This window comes from Lacerta agilis, chromosome 7, assembly GCF_009819535.1.
Source record: "Lacerta agilis isolate rLacAgi1 chromosome 7, rLacAgi1.pri, whole genome shotgun sequence".
Classification (NCBI taxonomy): domain Eukaryota; kingdom Metazoa; phylum Chordata; class Lepidosauria; order Squamata; family Lacertidae; genus Lacerta; species Lacerta agilis.
This window is the reverse complement of record NC_046318.1, coordinates 65,845,159-65,869,829: the sequence shown is the minus strand read 5'-3', so window position 1 is coordinate 65,869,829 and position 24,671 is coordinate 65,845,159. Positions and strand designations below refer to the sequence as shown.

At 41.8% G+C, this 24,671-nt stretch overlaps 1 protein-coding gene and 1 long non-coding RNA gene across 11 annotated transcripts in view; both read right to left on the bottom strand.

Moving 5' to 3' along the window:
• Window positions 1-10,363: 10,363 nt before the first annotated feature.
• Window positions 10,364-18,844, bottom strand: LOC117050225. The gene is made up of 3 exons (XR_004427071.1): window positions 18,635-18,844; window positions 14,808-14,883; window positions 10,364-10,491 (listed from the first exon to the last, which is right to left on the bottom strand). It is a non-coding gene; the product is annotated as an uncharacterized LOC117050225 (long non-coding RNA).
• Window positions 18,845-21,480: 2,636 nt separating this feature from the next.
• Window positions 21,481-24,671, bottom strand: part of RIMS2 (regulating synaptic membrane exocytosis 2) — a 355,451-nt gene continuing 352,260 nt past the window's right edge. For all 10 annotated transcript variants that reach the window (XM_033155715.1, XM_033155716.1, XM_033155724.1 and 7 more), the window contains one exon: window positions 21,481-24,655. In XM_033155715.1, coding sequence (XP_033011606.1) covers window positions 24,437-24,655 — 219 coding nt within the window. In that variant the 3' untranslated portion in view covers window positions 21,481-24,436. The remainder of the gene's footprint in view (window positions 24,656-24,671) is intronic.

The window sequence follows — 24,671 nt, the reverse complement described above, 5'->3', positions numbered from 1 at the left end:
CCTCTCCCTGTGGAATTGGACCTGGGATAAGTGGGATGTGCATACGAATAGACATCCCAGTACATCCTAGTATAAAACACAGGAAGCAGCTTTATACCAGGTCAGATCACTTAGCTCATTACTGTCAACACTGACAGCAGCACAATACATTGAGCACAAATACGCCTAGAGAGACTGTGCACACTAGGGTGTGCATTTGTGTGGGTGCCTTAAATTTTTTTTTACAAATATGCAAGGAGTACTTCTAACTTTTGTAAATTGAGTAAAGAGTGCATGAGTTAGGATGTGTGGATCCAGAACTGGCCCCCACAGTCACTTACAGACTCACTGTTAAGACCATGTGCATGCAAGACCAATCTTACTCGGCTACGAATGATCGCAAAAGAAGATATGAGTTAGCAAAAATCGTATTTTGGAACAGATCTTGTTACAAACCAACTCCAGTATAGGAAATTAAGATTCAAATACTTGGAGTATGGGTTATTGCACACTCAAAGAAAGATAATCAATTTGACTGAAAGCTCAGGGGAGGTTTTTTTCTTTACTAATCCAAGTTTGAATGGTCTTCTATTAGTTAAGTAGCTGAGATATAAATCTCCTTATGAGACTTTTTGTAAATAGCGCTCAGCACCTGCCCACCAGTGCCCTAGCTTTCATATGTATCGACTAGCATTTCCATCAGTGCTTATGTAATCTCTGAAGGAAAGAAGAAAACAGAATGGGTGGTTTTGATGAATGCACTTAATAGAGTTTCGACAGAGAGTAAAACCTGAGAAATAAATTGAGTAAGTGAAGATGGGAATCCAATTCAACCCTATTAGTTCTCCCCAGACACCCCAAATATAGAATCACAGAGCTGACGGTACCTAAATTCTGACTTAAGAAAGGGAAATGTTATCAAATACTTTGGATAATTATTGGATAAGGTGGACTGAGGGACACTAAACACCCATAGGTGTGCTAAAACATACTTCAGCTGTGTGATAGATATACATCTTAAGATATAGATTCATTCCCTGCAACACAACCTTGCCTTCAGATGCCATCAGGCCAAACCTACCACACAAATTCAAGTACAAATACTTCTGTGTAAACATGTGGAGTCTGGAAGCACCCACTGTGTCTCAAAACAAGATGTATCACAAAACAAGACGTTAAAGATTCCAGCACTGCGTGACATTGCTGCTGACATCATATAATGGCATGTCTGCATGTGTGGAACTGGAACACAGTGTTTTCATTTGATTGTGTGAACAAAGTGAGCAAAGCTAAGGCATGACAGTGATATGTGTGTCAAGATATGTTTAATTATAATGGAAAGGCCAACGGGGATGGAAGCAGTGTATACAGTTTATTTTATTCTAAGCAAGCAATTGCTGTACACTTACTGTCCTATTGACAAAATATTTCTTTCCTTACGCTGGTGATCCTGTTAGTATCAGGGAGCAGACAGTATATTAGTAATTTCTCAGCTTTCTTGACATGTTCTGCCGAAAGCTATCTCTCTCTCTCTCTCTCTCTCTCTCTCTCTCTCTCTCTCTCTCTCTCTCTCTCTCTCTGTGTGTGTGTGTGTGTCAGTCATTTTGTGGTCTGCAAGTGCTTATTCCTGCATTTTACAAAAGCTTGGTTACGTTTATCAGTAACCAGAATGACATAATGGAAGGTATACAAAACCATGGCCATATTTAATACCCAGAGCAAACATATGCAGACTTTGGGAAGTTGCCAACATCTTACTTGTAAATCTAACAAATTAATTACAACAAATGGCTGGATCCAAATTACATTAGTCTCAGGCAGGCCCCAGTAAATTCAATGGGTGGCATTAAAGTGTTACTCGGAGAAGAAAATTTTAAAATAACTTTTAGTAAAAAAACAAACAAAAAGAAAAACAACCCACAGAAGCTTCTGTTAGGGATATCTGTTAGGGATAGTGAATACAGAGATTCCAAAGGACCTTAAAAAATTGTTCATGTATGCCACAACCGCAGCTAGAATGGTGTTTGCCCAGAGATGGAAAGAACATGCTGTACCAACTGAGGAAGAGTGGCTGATTAAATGGATGGATTGTGCTGAAATGGCAAAACTGACAGCTGTAATAAGAAATTAAGAAGGAGGGGAAATATCAGAGTGGGGAAAATTTGTAGAATATTTGAAAAAAACTCTGGCAAACAAGCAAGTTCATTAGTAGGATTAATTTAAATCAAGCAGTTAATATTGTACTAAGATAAATGGAAGAATAACTAAAAAAATGGAGTAAAGTGGAAAATGCAGTATTATAAAATCTAAATTAGAAAATGAACTTCAAAAGTGTGGGGGGGGGGAGGATTCAAATATTCAGTTGTATTAGAGGTATGTGTTTGTGAGGTGTGTATTTGTAAAATATTAATAAATAAGGTGTTACTCAGAGTAGACCTATTAACTACCTTAAATATGTACATTCATTTCAATGGATCCCTTCTGAGTAAAATGTAGTTGAACACCACCCAATGTATTTATGGACTTATGTGTATTGTTTTGAATATTTATTGTTGTTTGATGTTTCATTGTTGCTTGATTGTTACATTTATTTATTTAAAAGCATTTCTATACTGCTTAATATTTTTTTAAAAAAAAAATCTCCAAGCAATGTACAGTCTAAAAAGCAAACAATATATCATTAAAACATTAAAACTAAAACCAGCAAAATGTAGACAGATAAAAGCATGTAAATTAAAACAGGAATTCAGAAGACTGAAACATATTCCAAAGGGCAAGTCTTCACAAGAAGTCTGAAGCAACTGATGACTGCTGCTTCACATATGGCATTAATGGTAGCAGTAACAGAGACAGCAGTGTGGTCTAGTATTGAATGCAGAATTTGTACTGTATTTTATATGTATATATCTGGCAATGGTTGGGATATTGTAGAGCCAACCTTTCTAACAAAAAGCTTCTAGAAAGGAGAGGGACTTATTGGTCTACAACTGCACTGCCATGAAGGATAAGACCCTCAACTGAGGCAGCCATGTCCTACTACTACAGCAATCAGAGCTGGACTGTGACATTTTGCTGCCTGAGGCAAATAAAAGATGGCACCTCCGTTGCACATCTAGGCACAAGCAGACCAGCAGTCAAGAACAAAAGAGCAGCCTGCTGCATCAGGCCACAGGCCCATCTAGTCCAGCATCCTCCTCTCACAGTGGCCAACCAGATGTTCCTAAAGGGAGCAGGCTAGGTTCAGGGCAGGTTGCTCAGCACCTCTGTCGTCCAGCAATTTCCCATCACTCCGCGCTGTTCAGCACCTGCTGCCTGAGGCTCCTGCCTCACACTTCCTGGTGGTAGGGCCGGCCCTGACAGGAATGAACTCCACAACTCATCCTGGATTCATCCTGTACCAGGCCACAAACTGTTTCCATGAATATTTCCAAACTCTACACATTGTGGAGCCAAAGCAGTGTCTGGAAATGCCCAAGTGAGTAACCAAGTGGAAAACCAAGGCTAAAGACAAGTTCCTGTTTCCAGAAGGTTATTGCTAGTGATTTGGAACAATCACACCAAGAGTTCTGCTTTCCTAGCTCTGCAAATGTGATGTATCCTAAAAAAGGAAGTGCATTTAAGGGACTGTGGTACTGTATTGTTAATGCTCACATGGGATACAGATGATCTTTCATAATATCAGCTATTACTCCCTCCCCCACCACTCTCAAAAAAGCAAACTTTAAAGGCTGCACTTATGGACAAATTGCAGGTGGGGACCAGGATCCAATGGGTATGAACGCATGGAGGAGGAAAAAAACACAGACAAAGCTTCATTTGTTTGTTACAGCAACTTCCACTGCCAAAGAGGTAAGTCAGCATTCAGTTAAAATATATTGCTAGCCTCTTCAACAAAAGATTGCTGCAGAGAAAACAGTTCACAGACACTTAGGATCCATGAACAGTTGTAACTTATAGGTAGGTTTGTACTGTTACAGTATATGCTATCATCTCAATTTGGACTGGTCATGTTGTTTGGATGCCTGATTATCATCTTCCAAAGCAACTACTCTATTCCAAACTTAAAAATGGAAAGCGTAATGCTGGTGGTCAACAAAAGAGGTTTAAAGACTCTCTCAAGGCAACTCTTTAAAAATGTAGTATAAACACTGACAATTGGTAAACAGTGGCTTGTGAGTTCTCCAGTTGGAGAACAGGCTTTACCGAAGGCGTCATGGACTTTGAAGACACTCAAACTCAGGACAAAAGGGAGAAATGTACTAAGAGGAAGACACGTTTGGCAAACCCTCACTGTGATCAACTCCCACCCGGAAACCTATGTCCCCACTGTGGAAGGATGCATGGATCCAGGATTGGCCTCCACAGTCACCTACTGTTAAGACCGTGTTCATCGAAGACAATCTTACTTGGCTACGATTGATCACCAAAGAAGAAGAAAGATGGTTTATGGGGAGATGCATGTAACTGGCTCCACAACCATTTTGAATCTCACACTGTGCACAAAGGAAGATAGGAAACCTTATATCAAGTCAGACCATTGGCTCATCTAGCTTAGTTTTGTCTACATTGACAGTGACTCTCCAGGGTTTTCAACAGGAGTCTCTCTCAGCCCTACCTGGAGATATTGGGTATTGAACTTGCACCCTTCTTCATGCAAGACAGGTTCTCTACCACTGAGCTATGACCTTCCCCCCTGGCTCTGGATGGTGGATCTTGGCTTTACACAATCCCAAAGTTTGCTTCCGCCTGGGCAAAAGTAAAATATTTGTGGAAGAAGCGAGTTCTAAGCAACTGGAAGAATATGAGTCAGAATGGATGGCGCCACAGTATATAATATAATGTAAATAATGAAGAAGACTATGTCCAATCTAAAGTCTCTAGTCAATACCCAAGCCGTCTGAAATTTTAGTTGTTTTTTAATTAACAAAAGAAATCGAAGTAATGCCAGCAATCAGATTGGTTGCTAGTATTGAAATGCATAGCTAAATGCTCTGCTCAGACCCTCATCCCAACCATTACCTGTCATTAGTATAGCTACTTGGCTGGCTTGCACTGAAATATTGTTTCCAGCAAAGCACTGTCTGGAACATCCAAGGTTGCTGGACACTTTGCATTTTCCAGTATTTGTGCTGCAATGTCAGTCCTGAAAGGACTTTCCTGGCGTGCTGCGAAGATTCCTCAATTAGCTGAATAGCCAACCTCTGCTAACCTCCAATTGATGAGCGCAATCTTGCTCCTGTTTAAGTCAACAGCCAATGTTCCGTTTAATAAATTAAAATGCTTGCAATAAGTCCTGGTTGTTGTTGCTTGCCAACCACTCTAACCACTGTTGCCTACCCTTTGGGTTACTTTATTTTTTAAAGAACAGCCAGTATCCACTCATTACAGTGCTTCCTTTTTTAAAATAGCAGGAACAAGTATCTTAAAATACCCTCCATGCCTCTGTATAAGAACAGTCATGTTCCTTAAATTCGCTACCTATCTAAGCTATAGAGCAGTGTCATAATAACATAAGGAGAGCCCTGCTGGATCAGGCCACAGTCCAGCATCCTGTTTTCACAGTAGCCAACCAGATCTCTAAGGGAAGCTGGCAGGCAGGAACCAAGTCCAACAGTGCTTCCCCCCCCCTACTTGTGATTCACACCAATTGGCACTCAGAGGTGTACAGCCTCAACAGCAGAGGTAGTTCATATCATGGGTCACAGAATGTTGATTCTGGCCATTCCCCTGGAGCCACGATACCAAACCATATTGTGGCCAAATATTTACTTATTTCACTTATATCTCGCCATTGTGTTTGACATGCAAGCAGTTCTTGACCATTTTTTTTTGGGGGGGGGAGCTCATAACTAATAAATGTTAATGTGTGAACCAGATGCGGCCTGTAGCAATTCCCAGAAACCACTGTTTCAAGCCTCTGCAATCACAGGGGTTACTGCTAGTGGAAAAATTCATTTTGATCCTCCCCCAGGTGTTCCTGCCTCCTTTTCAGATATCTTACTAGTATTTATCATTTGCTGCAAAGAGGGGTGTGGGGCCAAACCTAGCAATGCTTCAGACCCATATATATATATATATATGACAAGCCATTTAGATACTGATTTTGGGCTCCATGTGGACCCCTCCTCCAAAGGCATCATAAGCATAAATGAAACTATTTTTTTTAAGTTGCTTTTAAAACAACTAAGTTATTCAAAACTTCTTGTGAGCATCTGGGAAAGACTGGACTAAACCTACTTGCTGTGATTAGGGCTGTGTCTGCCCAGATCCTGCTTACTGCCACCTCCGTCTCTCCCTTCCCCTTCCAGTCACACACCAACAGGGGTGAGAGTGCTCACGGCCACTTCTCTCTTTTTTTGTCCTTTACCTGCAAAGGTAAGTTCCTATGGTTTTGGTGGAGGTAGAGGCAAGGCAGAGTGGTTGAACTTTCCTGGCCTCTTGAGGGTTCACTTGGAACACACACAAATCATTGACCTTTCTCAGGGCGGGGAAATGCAAACATGCCTATTAAAACAGTAGCATTGTAAAACAAAGCTCTGGGGAATCATCCTGCATGAAAAGTGCACCTGTTTGTTTGTTTGTTTTAAATAAAATAAAATATGAAAGCAGGGATAGAAGGGCCTGCACAAACCTTCTGAAAGAGAGCTTTCCACGGCTTGACATTGTGAAGCCACAGCCTGCCGTCCATTTGGGGCTTGTGCAGAGCAGCTTTGCAGTGAATCGTGACCAGAAAATCCTGGTCCCACGGGAGGTGGTGGGTGGCCAACCTAGATGGCTTTAGAAGAGGGTTAGACAAATTCATGGAGGAGGAGAGGGCTGTTGATGGCTATGGGCCATTATGGCGATGCTCTGTGTCGACATTTGGAGGCAGCAATGTTTCTGAATACCAGTTGCTGGAAACCACAGGAGCGGGGAATGCTCTTGTGCTCGAATCCTTGATGTGCTGCCTCTCCCAATATGCTACAAGCTGGCCTTTAAGATCCGTGGTGGGGGCTGCTGGTGGTGAAGGGAGATTTCACCCAGGCAGTGACACAGAGCAGGGCTTTCTCTGAAATAGGAACCCAACTGTGGAATGCTCCCCCATTGAAGGTACACTTTACCCCCTAACTCTTCTTTTTCTGTTGCCATCTGAAGGGTTTAAGATGTAATTAAATAGTACTGTATACCATACATGATATTCAGAGTGTGTTGAGATTATGTCTGCTGCATGATGTACTTTATGATATTTTAAGCATGCGTGGTATTTATTCTTATTTTATGCATTTCTGTGTACTGTCCTGCAATTGTGAGGGTGGTCTAGAAATAAAATGAGGGTAAATAATAATAATAATAATAATAATAATAATAATAATAATAATAATAATAATAGATGTTTATCAAATATTCTATACACATTCAGTCATGCTCGCAATCACTGAATACCTACAAGTGTTGACTGATCTCAGGTGTTGACAGAAACCAAAGCATGCGCCATCTTTCAGGAATCGCAGCCAGACATGCTTGTAATTTCTTTGTGCCAAAGTGAGCGTTCCACAGCCTGTTTTCAGAGCAAATGCTAGAGTTAATTAAGGTCAAGTAACTGCCTGGGAAGCAGAACAGAATGTGTTTGCCAGTCTGCACAGTGCTGAATGCTGATTCATACCACGGGAACATTTTTACAATTGTTTTGCAGCTAAATATTAAGATGCCACTACATTCTCCCCAAGTTTTTAATTTTTGCGACGTGCATAATTGTGGACATTCAGAAGGCAGCCTAAACTGCTAGAGAATCAACATGAGGTGGGTGGCATGTGAAGCTGCCACAGCTGTCATTGTGTCTATGTAATATATGTTCTAGCACAGCCTTCTTCAGCCTGGTGCCCTGCATATGGGTTGGACTCAATCCCCCATCAGTTCCTGCCTGCAGGGCAAATAGGTGATGGGAGTTGTAGTCCAAAACATATGGAGAGCAGGAGGTTGGAGATGTGTGTTCTGGTAAAAGCTTTCCATGCAGTGCAAACCATCTAAAATCTTTCACTGCAGCTGGAAAATTATATCCTAAATGAGTCTGGGTGAAAGCATAGGTCAGACTATGCTGGCTGGGGTTGATGCAATTGCAACCTCAGACATCTGGAGGGTGTGACCCTGGGCAAGGCTGGCATAGCTGACACCCTAAAACACTGTTCCACATACAGTGGTTTTTAAGTTGTATGATACAAGCAGCATTGTCCTGTTTAATAATAATGATACAGAAAAACCTAGCAGTTTGAATGCACATCAAAGTACAAGTAGATAAATAGGTACTGCTCCGGCGGGAAGGTAAACAGCATTTCCGTGCGCTGCTCTGGTTCGCCAGAAGCGGCTTAGTCATGCTGGCCACATGACCCAGAAGCTGTACGCCGGCTCCCTCGGCCAATAAAGCGAGATGAGCGTCGCAACCCTAGAGTCGTCCGTGACTGGACCTAATGGTCAGGGGTCCCTTTACCTTTACAGAAGAACTAAGCACACACTTTTCTTTAACCCACTGCCATCTCTGAACTAAGCATGTGCTCTAAGAGCAGGACCGCCAGATGTAAGTCAGGGAAGAGCCGCAGCTCAGTCATAGAGCATCTCTTTTGTATGCAGAAGGTCTCAGTCAGGTTCAATCCCTGCCATCTCCATGCAGGGCTGGAAGAAGCTCCCTGTCTGAAACCCTGAAAAGCCATCATGAGTCAGTGTAGATAACTCTGGCAAGATGGACCAATGGTATGGCTTGGTATAAGGTAGCTTCCTATGCTCCTAAGCAACCTGGCTAATTAAACCTGTGCTAGCAGTGAGGATTTCAAGATTGGTGAGAGTGGAGGAGCTGCATGAGCACAAGCCACTGGCTGGGATTGGGAGAGGACAGAAGGGTAGGGATTTAAGGAAGAGCAATATGTAGTCCAAGCAATGAGACAGGTGAATCGTTTTGGCAGCGGTGTGCATGTACATCTACAGGAAATTTTTGGAGGTGGGGCAAGGATACAAACACTGAAAGGAGAGAGGCTAGTTTTTCACCAAAAAGGGGGGGGGGAGAATAGTGCCTGTACATTTTGCCTCATATCTCAGGCTCTACAAATACCACAAACTTGCTCTTTTTTTGATAATGAAAATTGGGAATGTGGGGATTATGGTTCATCCAGGGCAGGAGGACTGGCCCTCTGGCCCTGCTCCCTGTGGTGAACCATGTGTGTAGGTACATAGACACTGCAAAGTGTTCTGAGTTCAGGTGAAAAGGAGGAGGAGGAGGAGGAGGAGGAGGAGGAGGAGGAGGAGGAGGAGGAGGAGTTTGGATTTGATATCCCGCTTTATCACTACCCAAAGGAGCCTCAAAGTGGCTAACATTCTCCTTTCCCTTCCTCCCCCACAACAAACACTCTGTGAGGTGAGTGGGGCTAAGAGACTTCAAAGAAGTGTGACTAGCCCAAGGTCACCCAGCAGCTGCATGTGGAGGAGCGGAGACACGAACCTGGTTCCCCAGATTATAAGTCTACTGCTCTTAATCACTACACCACACTGGCCCACACTGAGGGCAATACATACTTCTAGGAAGCAGCAGACTTGTGAAGTGTTAAAGCCCGTTATTATCTCAAAGGGCTGTAAGGCACCTGGAAAAGGCAACAGTGGCTGAGCCAACCTGGGCTTCTTCGCAAAGCCCTGCACAGCTGAGCATCCCGACTGCATCTGCCGCTCCCCCCACCCTTCCTTTTTTAATAGTGTGCTACATTCGGAGCAATAAATAAGCAGAGCCAGAGCCGAAGCCTCCGCAGCACACAGCAGCAGCTCCTCCGCATGTGCCTGGGAGTGTGACTGCTGCAAACCGACACAGAGACAGTCAGATAGCACTGCACGTGTTAAAAGAGGCGGCCGGCTGTGGGATTTGGAAGCATTGTTGTTAGATAACAGCATTTAAGACAAGCAAGCAAGCAAGCATTGCCAGGGTGCTGTTTTCGCTTTGCAGTGCGTCAGGATTGGCAATGATATCAATTACTCCCCCGCTGCAAAACACGAGCCTCTCCAAGGACAAGGGGAAGAGCCTACCTCCATAATTGCAGGCAGAGCCCTGAAAAGCAGCTATTCTCAGAGGGCCAGCCAGGCCAAGGCCGTTTCCAGCTTCTGAGGCACTGAGAAGTTAATACCATAACCAGACTTCTAACTCCACACCTTTGCAACACAATGCCACATCATGTGTCCTAGTCCACAGTGGCATTTATGTGTATTGTTATTATTATTCCATTTCCATTGTGTGGTCACTTCAAAAGGCTACTGGCAACCTCTCACATTATTCTCACAGCAGTCCTGTAAGGTAGGCTAGGTTAGAGATAGTAGCCGGTCCAGAGCTATTTGGTGACAATTGCAGCTTAGCGGGATTTGAATTTACAGCGTTCTGAGCTTTGCACCACACTGGCTGTCAGGCAGGGGCCACATCCTTCTTCTCCATCACTCACTTGTTTTTGCTGATATGTTCATAGCTGCACGAGACCCAAAAGGTCTCATCTTGCTAATCTGCATGTCCTAAAAGAGAAAGTGAAACTTCAGGAAACAGCCTATGTTTCCTGGCTGACGGGTCTGAAAGCACAGTAGCCACTAGCTTAGAAAGACATTTGGTTCACTGATTCCCAGCTGCGGACTACAGTACTGCCATACAGCCAGCCAGCCAGCCAGCCAGTCTTCCTTTCCTCTCAGTCCTTTTCTGCCTGCTAAAGGGCTAAATCTATTATGATCACAGCATGGTGACCTGAAAACAGCTGGTTGCTCTGTGTTGATCAACAATCTCCTTGCTAGGGCACTTCCTGATGCCCTGTTTATTGAGCATTCATCCCAATTTGTTTGCAGGCAGATTAGACTACTGTTTAATGAGCTTTTAATCTGATTTATTTGTGGGGAGCCTAGATGACACTGCAGTTATCCCACACTTTCCAGTGCATTTTCTTGTAACTTTCCTCAATGTAAAAAGTCTGACCTTTTGGGGAAGTGGGTTTGTTGCACAAGATCTTCCAATAAGCTCCAATTGCTCAACCTGAATTTGACAGTATGTGACTGAATCCCACCCAGAAATAGAGACCTTCTGGAAGCAGGTTTCGGGGCAGGTTTTGAAAGGGTCAGCTCAGCCCAGCTGGTGAATGCACTACAGCTCTTGTGACGTGCAGTTCTAAAATGTTTATAGAAGCACTTTTACGGCGCTAAGTGGTGCTTTCAGAACATTGGAGTAAATGCAGCTGACAGGCTAACCCCGCAGGTAGGGTGAGAGAAGCTTCAAATCTGCAGAACAATTTGCAAGACAAAGTGGGGCAGAGCGGAGCAGCATATAAGCAAAAAAAGTATGATTTATACTTTTTTATATAAAGGACACCTTGCTGAGCTTATGCATGCCAGGTTATTTGTGTTACCACCAACACAACCTTCTTAACTCTCACTGCAACTATTCTCTTCTCGTTGCATTTTGTTCTTCCCATACCTCCCTTCTTTCTGTTCCTCCAACCATGTGTGTACATATGCCTGCCAGTTTAGGATTGCACTTTAAGCATCTGATGATGTGGAGTGTGATCCAAGAAAGCTTATGCCATATAATGCTTCTGTCACTCTTAAAGATGCCACAAGAATCTAAATATGCCCAAGAGTTTCCTTTCATCGGTTAACTTGCTCTTGGGCCCAAGAGCTCTTGGAAGAGCAGCAAGGTTCCTCAGTCTCCCATTCCACCAGTGTCTGCCTACTGAACTGGGTGAGAATGCACAGAAACACATGCAAGAAGCATAGGTTCCCCAGAAAGGGGCAAAGTCTATAATGTGTAACTACAGGCTGCCCACTTATGACTGAACCTCACACATGGTGCTGAAGAAAAGCAAAAAGAGACTGTGGCAATTCAATGTACTGAATGGGGTAATACATTTCAGAAATAACGTCTTAACAGATTGCTTTATTTGTGCATTTAGCGATGACAGGGTAAAGCATGAGAAAGACATACAGATTTTATTTGTCCACTGAACAACCCTAAGGCTGAATTTCACAGCTTTTATACAGGATCTGACTTGGCTGTGGTGAATGCCAGACATATGGTCTGAAAACTTTCAGAGATTTTTGTTAATACTTGTCCTTCCATAACACAATGCGGGGGGGGGGGGGTACAAAACAACCAACCCCTCCTCCCCCTGCCACAAACACCCATGACAAAAAGGGAAAGGGTGGAGTGGAAGCTCTCTCTACCATAGAGCTCAAGAATAAAAGAATCTACCATGTTATCCTTTCTCATACCAACAAGAGGGATTTCCCAGTTCCACTTTCTGATGCACATACTGTAGACGCCACCAGTGCTGTTGGGCTAAAGGTGGTATTATGCTGCAGGCAGCTACCAGTTCAGCAGTCAGGTGGCATGAGGACTCAATAGATTCCACGTGGTCCTATAATATCTCAGACTTGAGCCAAGCTTTTTTGGTATGAGCAACCAGTTACTCTCAGACTGCTTCTTACTATCCTGCATGCCTGCTCTGCCCTCAGATTAAGAGCTCCCTGTGCCAATTTAAAAATGAACAAAAAGCCAGAGACCCAGGTACAGATCTTCCATGTCTTCTGGATTCCACAGTCTCCCTGTTCCCAGGTCTGGGATGAGAATCACTTCTTTGTATTTACTTGTGAAGTATATATCTACTTCCCTAGGCCAAGGTTGAGAGGTCTGGGCTTATATGTCCCTTGTTTCAAAAGCAAAACAGCCGGGCTGCAAAAACTGACTGGCTATCAGTAATAGACTTGTTTGCTTCCTGTCTGCCAAGGTGCTGAACATCACAATTATAACCACTATTATTGTTGTTAATTTAATGCACTAAACTGATGGCAGGAAGCCCACATGGAGGGCATTTTGGTCCTCTTCATTTATTGTCTGTAGGCTTGTAGGAAATGCCACAAATTAGATTGCTTGGGGATTATATATTACACCTTGGTCGGTGACTGACATGTAGCAGATTTCCTCCTTCTCCACATTAGCTAATGGACTCTAGTTGTACGACAAGCTGCATAAAAGCCACCTCTGGCATTTCCCCTTCCTCACTCCCCATCTTGTATGGGAACCTGAACTGTAATTGGGTGTTACACAAGACGTGCATCTTGTACAGAACTCTGCACGCCTATTTCACAGAGGCACCGTTCCAGCTGTACAAATCAAGCTGCTGAAGGTACAAACCAAGTTGAGTAAGAATAAAGCAAGTAAACAGCAGCCTCTCCAAAATTCCTTTCCAACACTCTCAGTAGGGGGTGCGGAAGAGGCTTTATTGTTTATGTCTAACGTTTGCTTTAATCTTCTGAAGTCTTTCTCCACAACTGCAACAAAGACTGGCTGCAATCCTAACCACGTCTTTTCATATGCCTCATTTAACTGAATGGGCTTACTCCCAGGTAAGTGGGGTTAACATTGCAACTCAAGGTATTCAGCTACTTTTTACTCAGAGTAATATGACTAATTCGGTCCATTAATTTCAGTAAGTCTACTCTGAGTCCTGCAGTCCTGTGCCTGGTTTCCTGGAAGTAACTCCAATTGCACTCAGTGTAAGTTACTTTTGAGTAGACAAGGTTAGAGCTGTGTAGTAAGGTTGCAATCCAGTGTGTTTTTATCTGGGAAATACCAAGAGGGTCCCCACAGATATTCCTAAAAGCCAAGAGTGTCTTTAGGAAAGAAGGTGGTATTTTCAGTTATTTGGGACTGAGGGAGCAACCCTACACACAAGACTCTGCTGTAAAGCAAACCAATGTTAGTTAAGCCAGCATGAAGCTACACCAGATCTAAACTCCTATTTAGCTCTGCCTAAGCCTGGCAAAGGGAAAACAAGCCTTTAAAAGAAGTGTTCTACGCCCAGTTGCCAGGTCATGTGACCGAGCTGAACAGGCTTAGGATCCAGACTGAGTATTCCCTCTTTGTTCTGGCCTCCGGCACACAAACCCCTTTTTGGGATTTACACCAGCCTCAGATTAGCCAGCTTTGGCTGAGCTGAGCTGAGCTTGGTACAATGGCATATCTTCAGCTGGGCCAGAGCTGGGAATTTAATGCCAGCTGAGCTGGACACCTGCTGCACCATAAGCTACTCAGACCAGTGGATCTTGCCATAGGATTGCTTCCTAAATTATTTAATGGTTTGGCAATAGATCAAACATTAGTGTTTAAACACTAATGTGAGCTGAGCACCTTGAACTGGGCCCAGAAATGATCTGGGAACCAAACTGGTTGCACCTAGATGTCAGGATTCTTTAAAAAAAACAACACACACAATGTAGAGCCCACAAACTCTGAATTGTGCCCAGTTCTGCACAGTATCTATTTGCCACTCCAGAATTCATGGAGAATCCCAAAAAATGCAAGGTATACTAAACAGAAGTTTTCCAGGTTCCAGAAAATCAGCCCTGTCCCAGGTAAAAGGGCACAGTTAAATCATACATTATATCTGCCTTTGCCCACCCAGCATAATAAAGCATTAAAAAGTATGCATATATGCATTAAATATTGTTTCAATTCCAATTAAAAGACCTGGCTTACCTTAGGTATGCCTCTGCTCAAGTGTGATCCTTCTTTCAAACTTCAGGTGGCAGTCTTCCTTAGTACCATATGGAACCTGAATAAGAATTTATTTAGTCTTTGAAAAGTTAGGCTAAAAGAAAAGGAGCAGCTAAAAATCCCTTTTAAAAGTTACTGTAGAATCTCTATCAGGATCTGCTGTCTCTTGGTAAGGTGACTCCCAGCCACCTACTAATTGGCTCGTCTGCTTAATTGGCTCCTGCTGTACCTTTTGTGGGCAGAATTACCAGTGCTCAAGGCTTTGTTTCAATTCCAATTAAAAGACCTGGCTTACCTTAGGTATGCCTCTGGTCAGATGTGATCCTTCTTTCAAACTTCAGGTGGCAGTCTTCCTTAGTACCACATGGAACCTGAATAAGAATTGATTTAGTCTTTGAAAAGTTATTAGCACTGGTGAAGGAAAAGGAAACTAAAGAATGCTAATGCCACCATCAACTCTGACCCCTGGTGTGCAGCATCCCTCTGCATTTCCCCCGATGACCTTACCACAAGTTAGGCTAAAAGAAAAGGAGCAGCTAAAAATCCCTTTTAAAAATTACTGTAGACTCTCTATCAGAATCTGCTGTCTCTTGGTCAGGTGACTCCCAGCCACCTACTAATTGGCTCGTCTGCTTAATTGGCTCCTGCTGTACCTTTTGTGGGCAGAATTACCAGTGCACAAGGCTTTGTGCAAAAAAAAAAAAAAAAACAAAACTCCAGCTGTGAGTCGTTTGCCTTGTTGCCAACATGCTGAAGCTAGTGGTTCTGCTTCATTGCTCACCAGAGTTTTGAGTCCTGGCCCCTATTATATCACACACACACCCCAAATCCTCCCCTATATTGCCTCCCTGGAAACAAAGTGGTGAAGTATTGCCCATTTATAACAGTACCAATGAAATACCTGAAGTCTTCTCAATGCTGGGCTAGATGGACCACTAGGCTGAACCAGCAGGCAATTCTTATGTTCTGTTACGGGGCGAGCATCCTATCATCACCCTTCCTTTGCTAAAGCATCATCTATTTCTCTCCGTTGTATGAATGGGATGAGAGACAACGAGAACTCCTGCAGAGCAGAAGCTTGTAAGTGCAGAACCATGACAATGTCTGGTGGGTGGGGTGTTCTATCCACACTGAATTTCCTGCTCTCAGATGTGTGTCCGACTATGCTTTCCAATGAAAGGAACACAATATGGATAGGCAACATCCATAGTCAGACATAATTGTACCTATGTGGATGACAAAAAGGTCTTCTGTGGCCAGATTCCTGTGCGCCCTTCTGTCAGTCAGTCTGGATCTCAGGCTGAAAGTATCAAGCAGAAAGCCCTAGCTTCCCTTCAGTTTACTACCAGAACCTGCTAGCAGGAATGTCTTTCAGCTTGTCATACCAAAGCTAGGGAGCTCCCTCTGGGTTGCCTTATTTCAGCAAGTCAGTAATAAGACTGTGCAAAAGCATATACTTTCAGGAAATAAGTTTCAGTTGCCCCAAGCAAGAATCTTCAATCTGAAATGTTTTCAGCCTCAGTAAACCGCATTGCTGTCTTTTTGTGCTGTCAGGAGGACAGAGGGCTTAAGAACTCCTGTGGGAAAGGGGTACAGAGAAGCGTGGAGGCTGCAGGACCATGGTGCTAATAAACTGGTCAACTTGAATGTATTAATGAAGTGCAGGAGTAATGGGAGGGTGTTTATAGCCCAGTGGTGACAGCTGATGAGCAGGTGGATGTGGCTTGATGAAAATGGCTTCACGGGTCAAACTGGATCCCCTGCCATGCCATGAAGGAAGTTTATTTATAAAAAAGCTATTGAATATCCATTGGTTTCTGCCTCTAGTGTAGATTGTATGCAGGTTCCCTGCTTTTCTCCCTTAATTATGTATTCATTCATTCACTCACTCATAAATTTTTTGTTAAGCTAAACAAGAACTAGACTTGGGGTGATTGTATTTGCCTCTTAGTATTTTTTTTTAGAAGCTAACAATGAATTCAAAATTATATCTATGCCAATCTTTCTTCATACTAAACTTTATTATACTCAGTGGAAATGATAATGAATTTCATTCTTACCAAGTCAATATGATAAATAGATTAAGCTCAGTGTTTAATATATAGGTTTCCTAACCTATCTATAAGGATAGTATTTTTCAGCTTGGAGTTTATATATCTCAAAAGAACAGGCTTTATCTTACAGAATTTCCAGTAGAAGCCTTTGGAGAAAACGGTTGGCTGATCTGGAAGTACCTACACTAACAATTAATGATATTAAGGATTAGTGACAGAATTTTCATCTTTTAATGACCAATTTAAGGAATTTGAAGAGAATGTGGTTGTTAAGAGATATTGATTCAATATTGATTAGAACACTAGAACAAAAATATGAAAACTGAAATTGAAAGATGATCAGGTTTTACATAAAAATTAATTGTACTGAAGCACTCCCTGCAGAACAAAAACAAAAACAAAAAAGGAGAGGAAATAGATTCTTAAGGAGAAGATTCAATACAAGTGGTATATATCTTTTAAAATAATATTTTGATTTAGGCATAAGTGGTATACAGTTAAACAATGCCAGCTTACATCCATAACTATCAGGAGGATTTCATCAGATGAGCACAACAGTCATGTAGATTAGTTATTAACATTCCTTGTACTTGAACTAAGTCACTATCTAATTCTTCTAGCGTTTATTGAATTTTGAGCAGGACACTGTAGAATCTGGTTTCTTAATCTGGTCCACAGCCTAAAGCAGAAGACAGACAGGCCCATCCCACAGGCTCATAATTTCCAAACTCTAAGGATCAGGCCACATGAAGCTATATGATCTATAAGCAGGATTCCTGACATTGAAATAGATGTCAGTTACTTCCAGGTAAATGAGATAAGGGTCCTGGTAAGCACCCTTTCTGCTGCATTTACTGATGAAAGAAACCTCTTCAGCAAGGCACTTGAAACAGGATTTTGCTTCCCTCCCTGCTTAGCATTTAATTCCACAGCACATGCTTACGCTATATTTTTCTTTAATGCCTGCATTCTTTCTGCTTTGAGTCAAGCTGTGTCAGTAGGCATAAGCTCAGCGTATGAGGCCCGTAAATAATATGCTGGTAAACCCAAATATGTTATTGCAGAAAGAGCTGATCTGAATGTTCAGAATGATGAAAATTTCAGTTAGGAATCTCAGTCATGCTTCTGCATTCCCATTTCTAAACTGGGCCTTGTGTTTCAGAGGTCATCTGAAGCATGGACATGCCGTTTTTCAACTGCATTTTGAGGTTTTAGGCTTTGAATAGATGTAAGGCAGGACCTGAAATTCACATATGCATTGGCTGCATTTGCATTCCTCTGCTGGGGCTTGGTGAGGTGTTTCAAAACCCTTTGCTTTTATTTTACAGAAAAAAGTCAGGGGTAAAGGGAAGGTGAAACTGGGGCATGCCTATTTCAGTGGGAAATAGCTCTCTGGGTTTGCCTTAGTGAGAGAGATTGTGTGATTGTGTGTGTGTTTTAAGGGTGCATGGCTGTGTGAGGGTCTGACCACACCCACATTTACTTATATAGACATTTCTATACCCCCCTGTTAAGTATGTCCTCAGAGCTGTTCAAATAAAAAGCCAGCAAAAATATAAAGTACAATCACAATTCTAAAGCAACCGATCACTTTTGGGTCTTGAGCACACCCACTACCTGAATGCGGCCTCCAACAACTTTCCACAGAAAGCTTTCTACAACCCATGACTTCTGGTGAGGTCAATGTAGTTGGGGGAATCCACTCAAGGTCAATTCCTTAGGTTAGTCCCATCAGCCTCCCTATTAAATTAGAACTAATTTTATTGCATGTGAAGTCAGCTTCTCTTTGGATGGATCTATACATTCAGTAGTCTTACCACACAATACATTTTTGCCACCCAGTCACACGGTGCAGTCACTTGAGGTTTGGTGAGTGTATGGTTGCGATGTCCTCTGTTTAATGATGAGCAGGTCAGAGGAGTTGAAGGAGAAATGGTTTTATTATGGAACTGCTTATAGCAGGCCCTCTCTCCTTTAGCTGCTTTCTCCCTCTGCTTCTACACCTGCCTGCTGCTTGGGCCTAACTTCCTAAACTACCCATGGGAGGTGCCCTTAAAGGTATACTCACATTTATCCTTAGCAATGACGATCACAGAACTGCATTGAACCCTTTCGCGTTGTTCATATGGATCCTGCGGCATGACAAAGGCAAAAATAGGTCAGTTGAAGCTACTAGCTGTGACTCATTGACATCTGGGCATGACAAATTGACAAATGACGCAGCAGAAGTAGGTTGAAAGAACAGGCTTCACGAGGCTCTTGTCAGAGCTGCCTCTGCCGATTCCTGTTATTGGGGGAGTTTGTTTCCTCTGTTTGTAATTTCAGCTGTTGGTGGCAGCTGCAAAATTCTACTTGTTTTCATGAATTAAATGGCAGCAGAATCACTTACTGCACAGTTAGCCAAGTTCACTCTACTGCAGTGTTATCCAACAAAAAGGAAACGAATGCAAAATCAAACAATTGCTGTCCTAATTGACCAGCACATTAGCTTGTGATGTACCAGAGAGCAGTAAATAAAATATTGTCATTGCATATTCGTTACCTGAACACCACAGTTAAGGTGCAGGCCCCCTAACTCATTGAAGGAATGTGTGAGGGGACTTGTCATGTAGACTAGCTCCACTACACTGGCAATCTGCACAGCGGCCACAACTCCCACTGCCTGTGCATTTGGCTGGGGTGAGAAGGTGCTCCACACCCATGTCCTGATGTATGTGTGCAGAGCTCCCCTGCTCCCCAGAGTGGGCCAGGGACCCTTGTGCCTGCAGCTCTGTGTATGTATACCTTGGTGTTCCCAGAGCCCTTTCTGATGTGCTTCAAATGCGTGGATGGCAGGAGGACATGTCTGCCGGGCCTGTCAGTGGCAGGGACAGGGATGGATCTATTTCATGCAGCTCTGTGATCTCAACCTGTTCTTTCAGCATGTTTGGGTGTTGCCTGGACTCTCAATAGCTCTACAGTTTTGTAGGAAGGAAATAAAATGTTATCTTTGCAACATTTCTGTGAGGTGGGCCAGCATTGTCTGCTGGTATGTTATGTTTTGTATATGCACTGTTGTTGTAAACTGTTTTAATACTGATTTTATATAGTGCTGTTTTAACCGTCTTTATAAGTGCAACTGTTTTATGTATGTTATATTTTGAATCACTTTGGGATGCCTCATGGGAAGCTGTTCATAAATATAATAAGGAACAACAGTGACAACAGTTTGTGATCAGCTTCTCATGGTGGAAAAGGAAGTGAGGGGAGACATTGTGCTCTCAACCCCATAGGGGTGTTTTAAAGTCCCTGAGCCTATTAGGCCTGCTTTCCAAGATGGGATTCTTCAGCTCTGGGGCAGCTGCTTTGTTGCCCCACTTAGAGAGGAGAAGGTGGGAAGCTTGATCAAGAAATTGTGTTGCAGTCCAGTCAGAGATCTCCTCGGGCTTCCAGTAAGAAGATGCACCGCTACTTCTAATGGAACTTAACTGTTTTATTTAAAAATAAAACTCAGTGCAGGCAAAGAGACTCCAACAACAGTTAGCCATCACACCAGTAACAATAAAACCAGTTCGGGTTCCTTCCGTTTCCTCCTGTGCTGCCTTTGGAAATAGGCAGATGGGCCCTCCAGCAGCTGTCCTAGTACTGTTATTATTTTATTGTGTTTGTTTCTACAGTTTATATATCACTTAATTGTCTAACAAATGGTGTGTGAAAAACTCAATACAATTAAAGTAATAATCAGTTAAAATAATAAAATCAGAATTCAGCTAAATGCCCGCTGGAATATGTATTTCAACAGTCTCCTGTAGTTCACCACCTGATTTGAGTCATTATTATTATTATTATTATTATTATTATTATTATTATTATTCTGACCAGCAATTCCATACAAGATCAGTGTTTCAAATATATATTCAGTAGCAAAATCCTTGCTCATCTAGCCTATAGATACCTAAGCAGCATATGTAGTAGTCTGACATAAGAATTCATCTAGGAATACTGCTGAGATGGGGATAGCCGTAACTGCCAGATCAACACACAGAAGTGTGTTCATTTATGCATGAAACAGTAAGATACTATTTAGCTTCCAGCCTGCTGTATCTGACTGAATAACAATAGGAAGGTTGCTGCTTGCATAGAAGCAAAACAAGGTCACTAAACATGTTCTGAAACACTTACAACAATCCCACACTGCCATGACTCTAGGTATATTGTATATGCCATGACTTCTAGTCACATGCTGCATTGTCTTCCATCACATTGTGTAAATTTATACACAGAACATGATTTGACAGCCATGGAAGTTTTTAATCAGCTCCCAGTTTGTTCTTTAGTTCTCTGTGCATGCTGTTTAGTTATCCCAATTATTGCACAAATATGCTTATTAAGGCTTAGAGCTTTATTAAGCTGTACATATTAGAAATAATTTGTGAGTTTATTTAATGAGCCTTCCACATCACTGTCATTAGTTCCAAGACCAATTCTCTGCAGTTATGTCTGCACTTTAAAGAAACTGCCACACGACTGCAGAATCACAACCTCATGAATAACACATGCTGGTATTTCAAGACTTTAGAGCAGTGTTTCCCAAACTTGGGTCGCCAGCTGATGTTGGACTACAACTCCCATCATACCTAGCTAGCAGGACCAGTGGTCAGGAAAGATGGGAATTGTAGTCCAAAAACAGCTCAAGACTGCTTTAGAGCAACCTTTGAAAAGGTAGATACCAAAGAACTGACTTCACAAGCTCCACAAAAATGAGAATGGTGTTAGAGGACATCAGTGCTCCCACCCACTTCAATGGGTCTTGCACAGTAAATGTTCCTGCAAGATTTCAAGCCATTGTTCGTTAGCTTTCCAAGATCATGAATGTCTTTTTTTTTTTTGCAAGGCAAGGTGGGGGAGATGAGAAAAAGAATCACTTACAAATTCTGTAAAGAAAATGTTTTATTTAAAGTGTTAAATACCATCACCAGAATGAATTTGATTTACATTAGTTGGTGTTCATTAACAGGCCTAATCTGCCCTTTTCTCCCCCAATGTCAATTCCCTTTACTTTTAAAACAGAGTATGTACAAGACAGCTGTGGTCACTGGAAGAGTGCTATTTACATGACTAAATTATAAGTAGAGTTGCAGACATGTGAATATCTTAAAAAAATACAATCAACTTTTAAAATAAATACTGCATAATGACCAGGTATGTACAGACTTTCCATACGGTCATGTCCTTCTTGTCTCAAATAGAAATAATTTAATAATAGGAATATGCATAAAAGAATGCATTGACTGCATGTCACAGTATCAGGAAGAGAGTCATAAGTCTTTAAAAAATGGTTTTACTCCTAAGGGATAATGCAAAGGTATGTCTGTAGCATTCATGGGTTGCCATATACAGGTGAATGAAATAATTTAATCACCAAAATTTTACCAATCTTCTTTAACGTAATACATGTAAGTTTGGTGGGGGAGAAGTCATTCCACTCTAGTAATTTCTTGTGGATGCATGAAAATCCCATCAGCGAGTGCTTCTCCCTTCATTTCAGAAGAGAAGCAGCTCCATACCAGAGTCCCCCCCCCCCCCGCGGTATACGGAGGGAATTCTAAATCGCTGCATGTGTGCAAATCACCAGGCATTTTAGCATCCGTGTCCATGGTGCTTGCGCATGGTTCATGAATGTACGTGATGGACTGTGCCCATAATTCTGATATATGTCAAATTGTACCATATAAAAGAAAAGGCCTTAGAAGGGACACCTATTTTTTTTTAACTTTTGCCATCCTGTGATGCATGTACATTTTGGGATAACACTACAGATTTTTCATACAAAATCAGAGTACTTGTGTGCATGGCCTTAATTTAAACAGTGTATATTCAAATATTATTGCAACACATAGACATTAAACAATAGGTATGTATTAAAGGCATCTAAAGACACAGAGAAAAGGATGATGGACTTGAACATTAACAAGTTACATTCCCTTTCATCAGGATATAATGAGAGATCTGGACTTAGAATACCCCCTACCTTTCCACCCCTCCTTCCAGTGGTACTAAATTATCTGATACATAGGAGACAGGTGTGTATGTTTCTTCAAATACCTGTGGTATCTGCATTTAGGCTCTTGGTGATGGTGTCAAAAAATTAGTAAATTGCATGTACTTTATTTAAGGCGTTTAAAAATCAGCAGGTGAAATCCTGCCATCACTCAGGGCATGTAAATACCACGAATTGAAAGACAGATGCAGGGTTGCAGTTTGAATTGTGACTTTTAATGTCAGGCTGATATTCACTGATTTGCCATCACATAGTTTATAAAAACTGAAGAGAACAGCTTATTTGCTATTTACTGTGACCCTAAATGGGTAATAATTTGTTTGGCTCAGTGCAAATTATAAGATGCTGATATTTAGCAAGACTAACATCTTGTATTTCTTTAAGACCATCCAGAAATGATAGTTCAACCTTTGAATGAATGATGCTGGTGCTGAAAACAAATTTATTGAAGACATTTTACAAATGGCCACATGATTCCAGTATTTTGCTGTAGAATTTAATTTGAAGGTGACAAAAAAAAATAAGTTTCCATGCACTGTACAATAAACTGCAAAAAGTTCAAATTTTTTATCAAATACATGCTGAATTATTGTAATGTACTCCCCAAGCCATGTTGCAAAATTCTTTTCAACATGCTTGAAAAAAGTTCTTAAACAATATTCTTTTCCTCTCAAAGATTTCAGAAATGCAGAATCATCTGCAACTCTGAACCAAATGTGGGGCATGAGAGTAGTTAAGTCAAAAAGTAGCGGTTTCAGAGTATAATGATCATCCTGGGAGGTAAGAAGGGAATGAGAGAGCAAAAGGAGAGAGGTGTAGACAAGAAGGGGAAAAGAAGTATACAATTTGCACATATCGTTGAACTTTACAAGGCTTGTACCTTTTACATTTAAATAAATTTAATATATTACACTTATTTCTTGTCACATAAACGTAATTTTAAATATTTGCTAGAAATTATTTATTTTTCATTTATGTCTGCCAAAACACAGACCATGATTGGTTTAAAGAATGATAAACTTGGTGTGTCTTACCACCCTGTTGCATTCTCTCCCTTTTAAAACCATGCACTAGTGAAATTTATTTTTAAAAATAATATAAATTGTTGAAAATGGCTGATTTATTCTTTTTTTTTTTTTGCAAGTTGCAGCCCCAAGAAAATAATTTAAGTGTTCAGCATAATCTGTGTCCATGCAAAAAAGTTTCTTTAATTTCATACAGTACAGTATAGCCACAGAATTTTATTTTTCAGAGTCCACACACTGGAGTTGACTCCAGCAGCAGCAGCTGGAGTTATGAAGCCTGCCACTGTAAGACTTCAACCTTTCTGATAAGGCAAGGTTCCTCTGCTGCAAATAACTGCTATGACAGCTGGCGTTCCTTTCATGGCTCTTTTCTTCCCTCCTTCCGATTGTGGCACAGCTTCTTTGGGTAGCTCCATATTTCTGTGGCATAACCAGGCTTGGGTGGGGACGAGGACAGGGGGCAGAGATAAAGAAAAGGGAGCAAGAAAATAGATGTGGCATTGAAAGGGATTCTTGTTGCATGAGACAGCTCGGTTCTTGTAATTTAATCCATGGCTTCAGATTGGACCAAAACTTGAGTGTCACTGAACTCCAAACCATTCAGTTTTTTCCAGCTCCACTCCTTCACCTGAGGACTTCCTTTAGAGCACAATGTGTGCAACTTCCTCTGAGAACACAGGATCGCTTTTATAGCCCTAGAAACAGGCTCTGAAGACACAACATTAAGCATGCAGTGTTACCAGGGTTTGCGACCTGTTAATTTTTTTTTGTAACGCTGGTTGCTATGACAACAGTTTCACAGCTGCTATGAACGAGCATAAGAAGGTCCTGTTGAACTTTCAAGAGACGACTGGGAAGCCCTTCTTGTAAGAGGGGCTAAAGTTGGATCTACTAGGGATGAAGGGGGGAAAAGTTTGAACCAGCCAATCACCATATTGGACAATTCCAGTTCGTCTAAAAGTATCTGTGCCACTCCCATAAAGGATTTGTGATCCATGCGTCCATAGTCTCCCCACACGATAATCTGTTGAGTTAAAAAA